This window comes from Xyrauchen texanus, chromosome 41 (assembly GCF_025860055.1).
Source record: "Xyrauchen texanus isolate HMW12.3.18 chromosome 41, RBS_HiC_50CHRs, whole genome shotgun sequence".
Classification (NCBI taxonomy): Eukaryota; Metazoa; Chordata; class Actinopteri; order Cypriniformes; family Catostomidae; genus Xyrauchen; species Xyrauchen texanus.
In genome coordinates, this window is record NC_068316.1 from 3,002,915 (window position 1) to 3,019,352 (window position 16,438).

The 16,438-nt window shown below is 38.5% G+C and overlaps 1 protein-coding gene across 1 annotated transcript in view; it reads right to left on the reverse strand.

Moving 5' to 3' along the window:
• LOC127634199 (ankyrin repeat and fibronectin type-III domain-containing protein 1-like) overlaps nt 1-16,438 on the reverse strand; it is a 97,283-nt gene that overhangs the window by 34,649 nt on the left and 46,196 nt on the right. The window contains exon 4 of the mRNA XM_052113648.1: nt 5,104-5,226. Coding sequence (XP_051969608.1) covers nt 5,104-5,226 — 123 coding nt within the window. The remainder of the gene's footprint in view (nt 1-5,103; nt 5,227-16,438) is intronic.

The following is a 16,438-nucleotide window of genomic DNA, read 5'->3' on the forward strand; positions in this document are numbered from 1 at the left end:
GCGAGTAATGCCCCCGTCTAAGAATAATAGCCATTGAGAACAGTAGGCGCATATAAACACATGCAATCCCGCACACATGTGCAGTGTTGAGCTGACTGCTGGTAAGAGATTACTCTGTGACGCTTTCCCGAAGTTAACACACGTTTTACCTCTGAGATCAAGTTCTGTCCGATGCGACAGCTAATGCATCCTGTAAATTATCTGCTAGCTTTAAACTGAAACAATGGGAAACGGCTGCGAGGTTGTAAAGAGTATTTTTGTCCCTCGTTTGAAGATGCAATGTTTCCATGCAACGTTGTTATTCGGACGCTAAGCAACAACATCAACATTGCTACTTTTGCTCGTTTACATCCAGTCGTCAATCAAATAACGTTTTGCCGATGTTTACGAATGTTTTGCGAAAAACGTTCGAAGAACAATGACGACATAAATTACATAAAATAAAAAAAAGCGTAGAGGTCCCAACGGTTGAAACGTATCCGACACATGAACGCAGTATAAATTAAGAAATTGAGATACTTGATTATTCGGTTCTGCTTGATCTTACGTAATTGGGACGCTATGCTGAGATGGATTCACGGTTGCAATGCATGTCCTGCTATCAAACGCTGACATACCGTTATCAAAGTATCCAAAAATCTTTTGACATGTCCGGCAATCAAATAGACCTCAGGTGATGTTTATGACATGTTTTACGCCAAACGTGAAAAGAACAGGGACGATCTCTCGCTTTCTTTAGGAATAGTAAGTTATAATAGATGTAAGGGGGGCAGAGGGACTCCTCTCCGAGGGTTATATGTGGCTGTACGAAGGAAAGTCTGAAATTTGATTCTTGGCACCAGACAGACTGGAGGCAAGCAGGCCGAGCAGCCAAATTTCAGAGTGAGAGTGTGTGTGTGACAATACGCAACAGGAGGAGGGCAGCGAGGACAATATTACCGATTAGTGTGTGTGTGTGTGTGTGTGTGTGCATTACTAAGGTCAACAGATCCCCTCTCTCTCTTATGTTCTTCAGGCCTGGTGGAGCCAGCTTAACCCTTCGACCTCTGACACACACACACACACACACACACACAATGGGGAATCAAAGCTAATCAGTTGATTCCCTACTCGTTTGAAAGGCATGCCGACTGGTTTGCATACCACCACACAGATCTTTAGCAGGCAAAAGCTTCCCGCCAATCAGATGATGCGGGTGAATCTCAAGAAAACATGTCCCCAGGTCACATTTCAAGCCAAAATCAAAAGACAACAAATATATATATAATACTATATTTTGCATATATAGTAGCATATTGGTAGAACTACCACAGCTAATAATTTTGTCGTTCCATTTCTTTTAAAAAAAAATGAAATAAAATGGCAAAAATCGAGGCTACAGGGCCTCAAATTCTCATTACTGTAATGCAATTATTTGCAATTCTCATTATTCTCAATAGTGCTTTTAATCAGATCAGATTCAGAACTGAAATTACAGTCAAAATTATTCAGATCATTATTTTCTTTATTAAATCAGCATAAATTAAAGGCAGTAAAACACATACTACCATGATGTATAAATACTTTCTCATTTTTATATTTATTTATTTTTTCACATAACATGAATTTAAAAAAAAATGCACATTGCAGTAATGACAATTGGGGTGGAAATGTCCTTAATTGTTAAGAATATACACATTTTTAAGTATTTATACACCATGGTAGTATTTAATGTACTTGCTGATTTAAATAATAATAAAAAAAAACATTGTTTTACAATCATTTGAACCATAATACAGCAAAAACGACAGTAATGCATTGAGAATAATGAGAGTTACAACAAAATGTCAAAATTAAAATGTCTGGATATATTACAGTAAATGGACATTTTGGAGGAAATGTGCTTAATTGTCATGAAAATAACATCACAATGCAAAAATCGCAATGATCCTTAAAATAGAGGGGGGCTTCGGTTTCATTCTTTTGATTTTGGGGATTGTATTCTTGGCGGATTTCGTGAGAATCATCCGTGCACACGTGCACATCGCTTCAATGTCATTAGAACAGAAGTGAGTTTGTTTAACGCCGTAAAGCCGCGTTGTCTTTTCCAATCAGCCGGACGTCTGCGTGCTTGTGTGTCCCTGCAGTCGGCGTATGTATTATAATCCCGGCAGATTAAGAGATTAACCGCGGGAGTATTTGTGTGCATATGCCGGTATGCGCATTGTGTGCGTGTGTGTTGTCGCAGTAGTAGTCGCTCCCATGAGAGAACGTTTGCTGTGTTGAGTTCAACTGCCTGCCACCTGTTGGCCCCCCACCCCAGCCCACCCCAGGGGGCAAATCTCTCTAATTCTGATGAGCAGAGACAGAAGACCGTCGCCATGGGGATGTTGTGCATGTGAAAGCTGGATCAATCAATGTATGGATGCGTGTGTATGGATGTGTGCATCAACCCCATACGTGTGTGCGTGTGTGATGTTAGTCCAGTCTAAGAGGCACTGGCGACAGACAGCTCGGCGTGCAGGAGGTGACATGGAGTCTATGTGAGCCTCTGTGTGCCTCTCAAAAGCAGGGGGGCCCAGCCCTCATAATGCCCAGCCAGGGTGGCTACAACCTGGGCATACACTGCCCCGTGGTTCCCTGGATTTATATGCGTCTCTGGAGCTCCAGTCTGCCATATGCCACCGAGCACTAAGGTGACACAGATGTGACCACCAGTCTCTTTTCATTCACAAGTACAAAGAAAAGCACATAAACTCTTTCAAAGCATGATGAAAGGTTTTTCGCGTGCATACTAGCAGGTTTTTATTTTTTGGTTGAAAAATAAATGCCTTGGAAGAGTTTGGCGGGTGCAGAATGTGAACATTTTCGGGTTTTGGTGCACAACCTACCAAAGTTTATGGAAAACACAAACGAGATAAAAAAGTTACCATGGTTACCATGGTAACACAATGGTATATGGATATACAACAGGGCCAGTACAAGGATGAGATCTTTGAGGAGAGGGGGCATTTTGACCTTTAGGGTGTGCAATGGGTTCTCTTGTTTTGCCATCCGACAAGGGAAGGGGGGGCTTAGTCGTTTTGCCATCTGACCGCAGTGGATGCGTCAAAAAAATATGTCAGGTAGGAGTGGGGGGGGGCGGTATATCAATCATGGTATATTTCAAAATACTATCTGATACTATCACTGAAATACTACTTTTTTTAAGGGAAAACTGACACTGAATACTGATTTGTATAGTAACATGTATTCCATAAAATGGACATAGTAGATTTAAATGTGTACATTTATCATCTCTCTTCTGAATAAATTTCAAAAGTTACAGAGATTTGTGACCTTTGGATGTAATGAGAGAGAGGGAGCCATAAATGGAGCCGTGGTGTCTGCTGGGATGAGCCAACATGGCTGCACTGCACTGTTCAGAGCCAACATGGCTGCACTGCACTGTTCAGAGCCAACATGGCTGCACTGCACTGTTCAGAGCCAACATGGCTGGACTGCAGTGTTTAGAGCCAACATGGCTGCACTGCATTGTTTCGAGCCAACATGGCTGCACTGCATTGTTTAGAGCCAACATGGCTGCACTGCAGTGTTTAGAGCCAACATGGCTGCACTGCACTGTTCAGAGCCAACATGGCTGCACTGCAGTGTTTAGAGCCAACATGGCTGCACTGCATTGTTTAGAGCCAACATGGCTGCACTGCACTGTTCAGAGCCAACATGGCTGCACTGCACTGTTCAGAGCCAACATGGCTGCACTGCATTGTTTAGAGCCAACATGGCTGCACTGCAGTGTTTAGAGCCAACATGAGAACAACACATTTACATTGTTTAGAGCCAACATGGCTGCACTGCAGAGTTCAGAACCAACATGGCTGCCTTGCAGTGTTTAGAGCCAACATGACTGCACTACATTGTTTAGAGCCAACATGGCTGCCTTGCATTGTTTAGAGCCAACATGACTGCACTGCAGAGTTCAGAGCCAACATGGCAGCACTGCAGTGTTTAGAGCCAACATGGCAGCACTGCACTGTTCAGAGCCAACATGGCAGCACTGCAGTGTTTAGAGCCAACATGGCAGCACTGCAGAGTTCAGAGCCAACATGGCAGCACTGCAGTGTTTAGAGCCAACATGGCAGCACTGCAGAGTTCAGAGCCAACATGGCAGCACTGCATTGTTTAGAGCCAACATGACTGCACTGCAGAGTTCAGAGCCAACATGGCAGCACTGCAGTGTTTAGAGCCAACATGGCTGCCTTGCATTGTTTAGAGCCAACATGGCTGCTCTGCAGTGTTTAGAGCCAACATGACTGCACTGCAGAGTTCAGAGCCAACATGACTGCACTGCAGTGTTTAGAGCCAACATGGCAGCACTGCAGTGTTTAGAGCCAACATGGCAGCACTGCAGTGTTTAGAGCCAACATGGCTGCACTGCAGTGTTTAGAGCCAACATGGCAGCACTGCAGTGTTTAGAGCCAACATGGCTGCCTTGCATTGTTTAGAGCCAACATGACTGCACTGCAGAGTTCAGAGCCAACATGGCAGCACTGCAGTGTTTAGAGCCAACATGGCAGCACTGCAGTGTTTAGAGCCAACATGGCAGCACTGCAGAGTTCAGAGCCAACATGACTGCACTGCAGTGTTTAGAGCCAACATGGCTGCCTTGCATTGTTTAGAGCCAACATGACTGCACTGCAGAGTTCAGAGCCAACATGGCTGCACTGCAGTGGCCCATGTGGTCTTACCAGCATATAATTAATTTCAGAGGTGGAGAAAGTTATTACATCATGATAATTTGGATTATGAAAATGCTTTCTTTCTCCATGCACATGAAGCATCCACACGAGCTACATCTCCGTGGCTAATTTGTTCAACGCGCTCAACAAGCCACATAATAAGATGCGTGGGTTGACGGTCTCAGATGCGGAGACAGCTGGGATTCGTCCTCCACCACCCGGATTAAGGCCAGTCACTATGTGACCACGAGGACTTAAAAAACGCATTGGGAATTGGGCATACAAAATGGGGGGGAAAAAAAAAAGGTGATGCATATGTTGTTATTAGTAACATTGATTCTGTCTTATTTACTCTTGTGTAAATGGCAAAAAGTGTTTGTGGTACCAGTCCACGCTGAGAGAGCGCCTCCTGTAGGCCGGGGGTCTAGAATGCAGGCTCCTGTCGTCCTTCAAGTGTTTGTCCTTCAAAGAAAGTCGCTGGGTAAACTTCACAATCCCAGATTCACTCCTGCAACACACACACACACACACACACACACACACACACACACACACACACACACACACACACACACACACACAAACAGAGTATTAGCATGATTTCTGTCATTGATCAGTTTTAATGCATATCAAATTAATTTTATCATCTAGTAATGAGAAAAGTCACTTCTGTCATCATTTACTCAGTCTCAAGTTGTTCCAAACACATAAAACCTTAAAATAAGCGGTTAGACAGAATGATTGCATCAGTCACCATTCACTTTCATTGCATCTTTATTTTTATACAACGAAAGACAACACAAAAGTTATTGTTATACAGGTTTGGAACAACACATTTTCAATTCGTGGTATTTTTAGGACCATTAAGATTGACAATTGAGCACATTGTCCCTCCATATTCCCATTACTGCAATACAGAAAACAATAAGATTCCCCTGTAACTTTTTGTAAGAGTTTGTAAGATATATGTGCCATCTTATTAGAAAAGTGTCGTCATAACAACATCAGTTGCCTGGGCAGCAATGGGCACTGCATATCTGTGTGTTCTTATGTTTAATTTGACAGCACCGTAAAGGCGTGAATGAACTATCTTTGACTCACTTATCAACAAACAAGTCAACAAGTGTGACTCTGGAGAGATCTGTCGATGATACGGCAATCACGCATGAAGAATGTTTAAACGGTGAAGGACAAGGTCACCGAGCGGACGCCGGTGCCAGTGAGCAGCTAATGTGTCCAAAACTCTCATGATATCAAGAGCTGACCGCATCCGTATTTCTAGCGGGAATGTTCCTAGAAGAATCCGTTTGGGAATAAGAGAGGAAGAAGGACAGCGGCATGGATCTGATTGCGTGGCAGCTGTTCCCGATGACACGACGCACAGTAGGGGTCCCGCGTGCTGATGTAATGCCATTAGAAGATTTCTTACAGGCCTGAGTGATGACATCATCTCCTTCAAGAGCACACGCACACCGTGTGTATGGACGTGACACATACACACAAACACAAGTATATAAATAAACACCAAACATAAACACTGCACAAGATGACGCTAAATTTGTACGCACTTTTAGTGGAGAGAGGCTAGATCTGTTCCAAAACCTTGTGAGCTGCCTTGCTGCCTACAAAGGCGGCTGCCTTCTAAGGGAGCATCCTAACCAAAATGGAGCCCATGAGCAGGCCCATAGGGAAGCACTGAATGTATCAGAAGAATTTCCTTCAGAATATCGTTGTTTAATTGGACGAGCAGCCTTTGATGTCAACATACAGACCAGGGATATTATCATATACTAAAACTATTGATTTTAAAACACAGGCAAACAACAAAATCTAAAAGTGTGATTCTCACGAAACCGGTTGAGAAAATGTCCTGGTCCAATTTTTATTCCAAAACCAAAAGAAACAAATTAGAAATAATATTTTGCATACAGAAAATGAGGCCTATTTTTAGGACCATTAAGGTATTTAATGCACTTTTCCCCTAATTCTCATTACAGCAATGCAAAAAAGATGATCATTATGATATTATTATAATTAAATCGCAATGTGACATTTTTCTTTTAGAAATAAATAACATTTTAACTTAAATATAAAATATTATTTATATTGTAAAGTATTTAGATTTGGGCTGTCGATTAAACGCATGAATCCAGTGTGATATATTACATAAAAAGTAACATGTTAAAAAATGTTACACAATTAATCATGTCCCCGGACTGTAATGAGGAAGATTCCTGAGCAATTCAATCATGCAGTACCTCCTGTTTCCTCCAGGGGGCAGTAAGCGTAACAACAGCTGTATAGGCAATGCTCAGCTTATAGAGAGAGCAACACGTTCTTGCGTTCAAAACACTTAATGATCTCAAAACATGTTTTTTTTAAGTATTAAATTACGTTTAACTTGACGCAGTGACTGAAAAATTTATGACGTGACGCAACCAAAGTTAGACGCTCCAAAAGCATCCGTCAGACAAGACAAACCCTCATAATAATTATCGGACTGATTGACAAATTCAATTGCGAAATGGATTAAAGGAAATAAACTATATATTGCATTCGAAAGCCACTTTTTGTCTTATCAATGCTCAACTCCTCTGAAAACAATAATGTAATGCATTTTAATTATCTGAATATTTTTATTAAATATATATTTATTTATAAAAAAAATTTTTTTTAAGTTTTAAATTTTTTATTTTATTATTAGTAATAATTTAAATATAAGTATTTATAATTAATTTATCATTATATTGAATCATTGTTATTTGAGGGGCTTTCTCAGCAAATGTTTATGTTTGTATATGCGATTAATTGCGATTAATCTGATCAATTAATCTACACACCATTTTATTTTATTTTTTTAGCAATTGACAGCCTTAATTTGTTACATCATGCACTGAAATTAATGCTAATTCTTTTGGGGAAGTAGATAAAGCAGACAAAATTAAGTAATTTCTATACTGAATAAATTAATTTAAGCATGAACTTGAAAATATTAAGTAAATTCTACATTTATACTCAAACATTAATGCTCTAGCAGAGCAGTGTTGGGTGTAATGCATTACTAAGTAATTAATTACTGTAGTTAAATTTATCATTGAAAAATTAAAGGGATTACTCTTAATTTTTCAGTAATTTAATTACAGTTACTTCTGATGTAATTGTGTTAAATACTGTTTAGACTAAAGAACAATTCTGTATAAAACCACAGTGAATTTAAAATAGAAATTGAACGTCTAATGTTAAAATATATGATTTCTAATTTAACGCCGCCCTCTTAAATTCTTTGGGCAATTCTTGAATAATTTATTTGATTTTATATGATTTATTTGAAAGAATTAAAAGAACAGTTTCATGTCTATCCTTGTATTTTTCATCTGGTCGAGGATGATCAGAGTTTTAGAATGTAATTAGTAATAAGTAATGCAATTACTTTTCAGAGAGTAATTAGTACAGTAATCTAATTACACTGTTGAAGACATAATTGGTAGTTAGTAATTAATTACTTTTTTAGAGTAACTTACCCAACACTGGCGACAAGTATAAATCCTAAATTACGCGGTTATTACTTAATTAAAAAAATTACTCGATTACAAAATTGCCGAATCGTCAAATCGAAAATAAGGCGAAAGTGTTGCGGTTCACAGATGAGGGTAAAAATGTAGGCTAATGAACGCATTTTAGCCAAATGTGACATCACCTCGACAACATGTAATTTTTACGATTACTCGATTAATCGTCAGAATAATCATTTGATTACTCGATTACCAAATTAATCGATAGTGAGACATAATGTCACGTGGTTCATGATTAAACGTGTTTATAAGGAACGTTCAAAATGTGAAATGTTCTAATAAATATGCTATTAATATTAAAGTATATTTTAAGTACAACGTCCATTATTGATTATTGAAGATTTGTAAGTAAAAGTTACTTAATTAACTGAAATGTTTAAGTTAAATTTACTTACTTTACTCACTATTATGTCATGGTCAAGAAAACTTGACTTAATTTTATACCATTACAATTAACTTAGAAAAACTGTGTAGAACAACAGCAAAAAACTTCAATCTTACTAGTAATTTTATTTTTATTTTAATTAAGAAAATGTTAAAACAGTAGTCACATAAAAAAACGAATTTAAAAATGCTAAATTGTAATCTTGATATAGCATATAGGAATAATATTCTCTGCCCTCAGAAAAAATAATATTCTCTTCCCTTATTTGCTATCCTAATAATGCACGATTATATGGTTAATTGCATTTTAATCTTTGCATTAGTCAAAGTTTTATATTTTTTTTTAAATAAACAATATAGGAACAGACCTGCAACCCATTTTCGGATCGTGACCAACAATCACTGTCTTTCGCCTCAAAAGAAAGCAAGTCATACAGGTTTGGAACAACATGAGGGTGAGTAAATGATGACATAATTTTCATTGGTAGGTGAACTATCCCTTTATCTCTGCTGTCTAGGTAGGTAGCGCACTAGGATTTGGAACAGAGCTACAGGAAATGAGTGAGAGACGAGCGTCTGCCTTCGTCGTTTGATGTCGATCAGCGCTCAGACTGCAGCAGCACAGAGATCCAATGCTTCAATCCCGGCTGCTCATTAGACAAGCATATAAATACCAAACACACACAGTATTAGCGCCAGTGCCAGCGTAGACATAAATTGGTTAGTTAAGACTAAAATAAAAGCTCTCCGTACCGCACATCAAATGTGTCTTGCCATGTTATTCAACATCAAGGCTTTGACCCTCACACACACACACACACATGCAGACTTCTGGGGTTTGTGTGGTACTTTTACAGAATAATATCACTGTTAACATCAATATGAAATGACATTCGCAAGCCTTTTTAATTCTATAATGAGACGTATATCCATGTGAAGATATTCAACGAGGAATAAAACTGTCTGTTTTGCTTTACCAGTAACATGATTCTTATTCCAACAAGTAGCAGCAAAACGTGACGAAATGCTTCATCTGTTTTTTCTCGCATTATTTTGCGCACGCAGCCATAAATTCTGTAATGATTACCGTCTATTTGCTCACCAACTATAATACATTCTAGTGAATCTGTTCATTCAAATGTGCAGTACATGAACCGCTTAAACATAATGATTCATTGATTCATTTGATTCTCACTTGCCGATTCATTGTTGACTCAAAAATGTGGTAAAATGCTGCTGTTCGTGCATCTGTTTAATGTTGATTCTCCTAATTGAGATTCCATTCATTTTTGAGCCAAATAAATAAATATAAGTTTGTTTTTTTCTGTATGGATTCGTATGAAAGAGTTGTAAGCCATGACCAGCTCTGAGACGAATCCCAACATTACAAACTTTGATTTTAGGCAAAAAAGTGTTTGAAAATTGGACAAAAAGACAAAGTGCATTTAACGTATTTAATGAGGGAATGATGAAAGGATTGCGAATTACGTTATTGAATTAAAAATTATGGTAAAACTATCACAGCTGGAGTCGTCAGTTTGAATCCAGGGCGTGCTGAGTGACTCCAGCCGGGTCTCCTAAGCAACCAAATTGGCCCGGTTGCTAGGGAGGGTAGAGTCACATGGGGTAACCTCCTCGTGGTGGTGATTAGTGGTTCTCTCAATGGGGCGTGTGGTGAGTTGTGTGTGGATCATGGAGAGTAGCATGAGCCTCCACATGCTGTGAGTCTCCGCGGTGTCATGCACGAGTCATGTGATAAGATGCGCGGACTGACGGTCTCAGAAGCGGAGGCAACTGAGACTCGTCCTCCACCACCCGGATTGAGGCGAGTAACCGCACCACCACCAGAATTGGGCATAAAATTTATAAAAAAAATGGTGTAAAAAAAATACAACTACTGTTTAAGTTGATATAAGTATAGAAACAATATATGTTAAGTTTATTGCTAAATATATAAGTAGTTGTAGAGTGTAGGGAGACTGCAGAGCTCTTTTGGTGCACTTTGTTCTCCGTGATTCTCTGATTGGTGGATTTTCCCTGTTAGGATCATGGGTAGTGTAGTTCTTCACAAGGAATTCCGCTATAAGATATATTGTATTAAGTTGAAATAAGAAAGTAATTTCAGTAAGAATATGAAATCATTATTTTCCTATAGAAATACGTGCACTGATGAATCGTTCATATTTAAATGTTGTATTATGGTTAACATGTGTTATTAAAGGGACAGTTCACCCAAAAATAAAAATTCTCTCATCAATTACTCACTCTCATGCCATCCCAGATATGTGTGACTTTCTTTCTTCTGCTGAACAGAAATTAAGATTTTTAGAAGAGTATCTCAGCTCTGGAGGTCCATACAATGCAAGTGAATGGGGTCCAAAACTTTGAAGCTCCAAAAAGCACATAAAAGCAGTATAAAAGTAATCCATAAGACTCAAGTGGTTTAATCCATGTCTTCAGAAGCGATATGACTTTTTGACTATAAATCTTGACATCAGCAGAAGTGATAGAAGTGATCGGCCAGGCCGATATTTGGCCATTTTGCAATTATCGGCATCAGCAGATAACGGTGTTCGCTTGGACGATTACCAGAAGGGTTAACCTTGTGTCGGTTCCAAAATCTACCAATAGATTTGTCAATGGATAGTCAACACTTTCTGTTTTCAAGGTTTTTTCTGTTCATGCTTATGCAAATGTGAGTAAATATTGCATTAAATAAGTGTTAATTTCACTTTATCATCAATCCTGCTCTCTAGATATCGGCATCAGCCATTGAAAAACACATATCGGCCGACCACTAATCGCAATCAGAGACTTCAGTCTCTTTTAAAATTGATTCAGTCGGTTTTGGGTGAGAACAGACCAAAACGTAAGTACTTTTCACTACATCTTGCCATTGTAGTCTCCAGGAACGATCATGATTTAAGACTCGATTACCCTTCCTAGCGCCATTTAGCGCTCTACACATCCGTCAAGCACCAGGAAGTGTAATCAAGTCTTAAATCATGATTTTTATCACTTTAGAAGACATGGATTTAACCACTGGAGTCATATGGATTGCTTTTATGCTGAATATATGCACTTTGTGCAGCTTCAAAGGCCTGGTCACCATTCACTTGCATTGTATGGACCTACAGAGCTGAAATATTCTTTTAAAACTTTATTTGCGTTCTGTAGAAGAAAGAAAGTCAAACACATTTGTGATGGCATGAGGGAGAGTAAATGATAAGAGAATTCAATTTTTTTGTGTGAACTGTCCCTTTACGAAAGTAAACTTTGATTTCATGTTGACTTTAACACTAATTACACAAATAAACTTCCTTCAACACACAATGTAGTAAACACACCGTCTGACTCATGTTCCCAGAATGCCAAAATAAAAAGCGGCTTCCCTAGAGGGCCACCTACTTGCGCACTCTCTCTCTCTCTCTCTCTTTCTTTTTCTCTCTGTGGTTGTTGACGGAATGTCGTAATGGATGGAAAGTGGCTTCCATCTCGATGTTCCCTCCAGAACCCCACAATTCCAAACGGCGTCAAGATGGCAATCAGAGTGGAGACGGATATCAGGCTGATTATTTATGCTGGAGAGAGTCGTGAGTGTGTAAATGTGTGACACATCAATAGATACAAAACCACATGCAACAACACACACGAGTCTCCTCTGTGTCATTGATGTACCGCCATAACAATGTAAGAACTGGGACAAAACGTTTATGTTCCAATCTAGGGAACGTCCATGCTGTCTATTGCCTATGTAGGAACTAAGGAACCCTGCTTAACAAGCATGCAATTATGCTAATCTAAGCTGGTTTATGCTAGTTTAGTGCTGGTCTAGTTGGTGGACCAGCATAGCCATGTTGTTCACCAGCAAAACATAACTTGAGAGACATGCCACTGACTATGCCACACACACACACAATGGAGCGAGATGCCATGCGTGCGTTCCTCGAGATGTTTTTTCGCGGGAAAGTTCCTCTGGCTTTATTAAAGTGTGTGTGTGTCTGGCACAGCGCTGTTTGGGAACCGTCAGACTTTTTCATAGTCAAACCACATCAAAGATACAAACCACAACGCCAGCCCCTCCACACACACACACACACACACACACACACACACACACCGCTGAGTCAACTGTTACACATACACACATTAACCACAAAACCAAACAGTAAAACATGCACACTTATTAAAGTTATTAGACTGTCTATGTGAAAAATGCTTATGTGGGTCAGAAAGTGAGAGAGAGAGAGAGAGAGAGAGAGAGAGAGAGAGTGTGAGAGAGATAGAGAGAGAGAGAGAGAGTGTGAGAGAGAAAGGTAGAGAGAGAGTGAGAGAGAGAGGTAGAGAGAGAGTGAGAGAGAGGGGTTGAGAGCGAGTGTGTGAGAGAGAGAGAGAGAGAGAGAGAGAGAGAGGTAGAGAGAGAGTGATTACCACTACTACAATATATAGCTTAACCTGATTCTTTACATATTTAATATTATGTCTGCCACACACAATATTCCTCCATCTAAGCTGGTCTTCCAAATTACAGTTTGTGCCATCTGTTCACAACTGGACACTGGACTTCAAACATACAGAACTTGATGATTCTACAAAGCATCACCCCTTAGTGCCCAAACAAGACATGAGGAAATAAAGCGAGAAGCAGGTCTTCCATGATAGAGTTTCTGTCCAAAGCAATCATGACTGTGATTCTTAAAGGTGCGTTCAGTAACTTGGAGCTCATTTAAAGCATTTTACACATTAACGAATGAATAGTGTTTTTGTGAAGAGTGTCACATGAGATGAAGATTGCACTCATAATGGTTTTCTATGGTCATGGTATTTTACGGGTCACCCCCTTCAGTGTGTTCGAAGAAACGTATAAGAAGAGTAGCTCCGCCCACAATCATCTTCCATTGGTCCAAAACCCAGCTCTGAATATGCTTGGCTCATGAGGTGCTGGAATTACCATTATTGGGTGTTTTTTCAACTTTCATGTCCCAGGGGTTCATTTTTATTCAAATAATCAGATTTTACTTTATTTCACTTTTATTTTGTTATATGAAGGTCTCGTTAAATCTGAATAGGTAACTTTTTACCAGACCACCTAATTTATTTTAAAAATACTTTTTAAATGCATTTCATGTCTTTTATACAGTAGATGAGACTGTTATAGCCTTGACCCTTGCGATGGGACGATACGGTTATCTCACGATTCGGTTCAATATACGATATGAGGTTCATGAGTCTATATAATCTCAATTAAGTGTTCAAATAACACTTAAATGACAAGTATTACAGAAAATTATTTATTTTCTGATTTATTTTATTTTTTTGGCAAAATGCTCATTATAATTTCTCATCAAAATAAAGTTCTTTAATACACAATATAAATACAAAAACTTTAATTTAAATAGTGCGCTACATTAAGGCTGATCAGATGCAGAACAAGCAACAGAACTGAACAAAACCTGCTCTGAAAAAAGTATGTGAAAGTGTACATTTTATCTTTTAATAATTCCTTTTTCATCATTATTATAATAAAAAAGAAAATCGTAAAAATACAAAAATTCTACTTTATATTAATTAACATTATATCATGAAGCGTCACTGTATATATAATAATGATATGAGCTACCACTGTATGAAATAATGTAATAACATTGAGTTTACATTCATTTGTATAAGAAACACTAATAATGTTACTGTCACTTTAAGAGTTCAACGAGCGGCTCACAGTGTTCCTGTTCAACAAATATCAACGAGAAAAGTGGGAGGAGTCTGAGGCCATGTCCACACTAAATATGTTTTAGTTTGAAAACGCATCTTTTTCTCTATGTTTTGGCCTTTCGTCCACACTGAGATGGCGCTTTTTGACAGCAATAATTGCGCTTTTTGAAAACGCTCTCCCACGTTGATAGATTTGAAAACGCTGAAGACGGAGATATCTGAAAACGATGACTTATTTGTTGTCATGTGATGCAGTCATGTGATCCATTCAACCCAAAACAATCAAGATGGCGGCCCACATTGTAGCAGCATTATTGTGCCTGTTATTCACTTTGGAACGTTGTTAAAGACAAATGTTACTTTGTACAACCTTCGCAATGTATTCCTTCATAGGCGACGCAAAGTCTGGCGGCAAAACACGAGGAAAACTGTGTTTCAGCCCATACATGGAAAGGCAATTTTTCGCATGCGCAGTTTTCATACTTTTTAGTGAGGATGAGCAACTTTTGGAAAACGTTTCAAAACAGCAGTGTGGACGGAGATGCCTTTTTAAAATGTATCCAGATTAATGTGGATGTAGCATTAGCTTTCATAAAATTCAGAGTTTCTAAACTTTTAATAAAAAGCATTATTTATTTATTTATTTTACATTTTTATCTTATCTCCCAATTTGGAATGCCCAATTCCCACTACTTAGTAGTCCATGTAGTGTCGAAGTTACTCGCCTCAATCCGGGTGGCGGAGGACGAGTCTCAGTTGCCTCCACTTCTGAGACCGTCAATCCGCGCATCTGATCACGTGACTCGTTGTGCATGACACCGCGGAGACTCACAGCATGTGGAGGCTCATGCTACTCTCCACGATCCACACACAACTCACCACACGCCCCATTGAGAGAACCACTAATCACCACCACGAGGAGGTTACCCCCATGTGACTCTACCCTCCCTAGCAACCGGGACAATTTGGTTGCTTAGGACAGGGGTTTTCAAACTTTTTGATGCCAAGGACCCCCATATTTGACAATCACCTGGTGAGGGGACCCCCTCCTAAAATATAAAAAAGTCACTATATATTTGTGTGTATGAAGACCAGAGAAAAGTTAAGAAAATGTTTAAGGCAATTTAAATAATTAGATTTTATATAGTTACTGTACAAGTGCCAAATAAATTATTAAATTAATATTTTATTAAAATATTATCTGCACTGATTTATGATCTGTAGGGATGCACCATATTTATCGGCCCATTGATAGAAACCGCTTGTATAAACCATTGGTTTTTCATATCGGCGCTTTCATACTTATGATCGAATAATATTTATAGTTTATAATATTTATGGTTTATTTATAATTAATTATGTATATCTTATTAAGTTGCATTACATTTTTTATATTTTTTTCTGTGTGTAGTACAAAAGAAATACTAAACAAAATGAATAAAATCCAATAAGAAAAAGAATGTAGAATATAATGATTCATAATATGAATTTGTAATATTTTATCATAATATGTAAAATGTGAGGTTTATCATTTAGAACTGCAAAAAAACGGAAAATAAAAAATGTTTTAAAAGTGATTTGATGACAAAGTAAGGCGAGTACGTTGCAAAATCACATTTTTGGACTCGTTTTTTTGTATATAATTGTATCGTATCGGCCAAAACATTCAAACTCGGGACTCCAGGGGTGATAGTCAGCGTCAATACTCGCCGAGATACTCCTAATAAAGAGTTTATTTACAAATTTACAAAACCATTTTGAGATTCAGAAACACATTTTTATGGTATTTGCGACATGACGTGAACACGGCATTAAACATGAAACATGTCTGGTTGCGTTTGACTGTCACTTTGCACAGCATTGGTTTTATCAATGTGCAAAGAGAAATGACATGAAAGTAATTAATTACATGTTCCGGGTTCAACACAAGTTAAGCTGAATCAACAAATATATCGACTCGTCCCTCATTTACTCATTTAAATCTGGGTTATTTAAAAATAATGCAAAACAACTGAGGTTCCTGTGAGGCACTTACAATGGAAGTGAATCGGG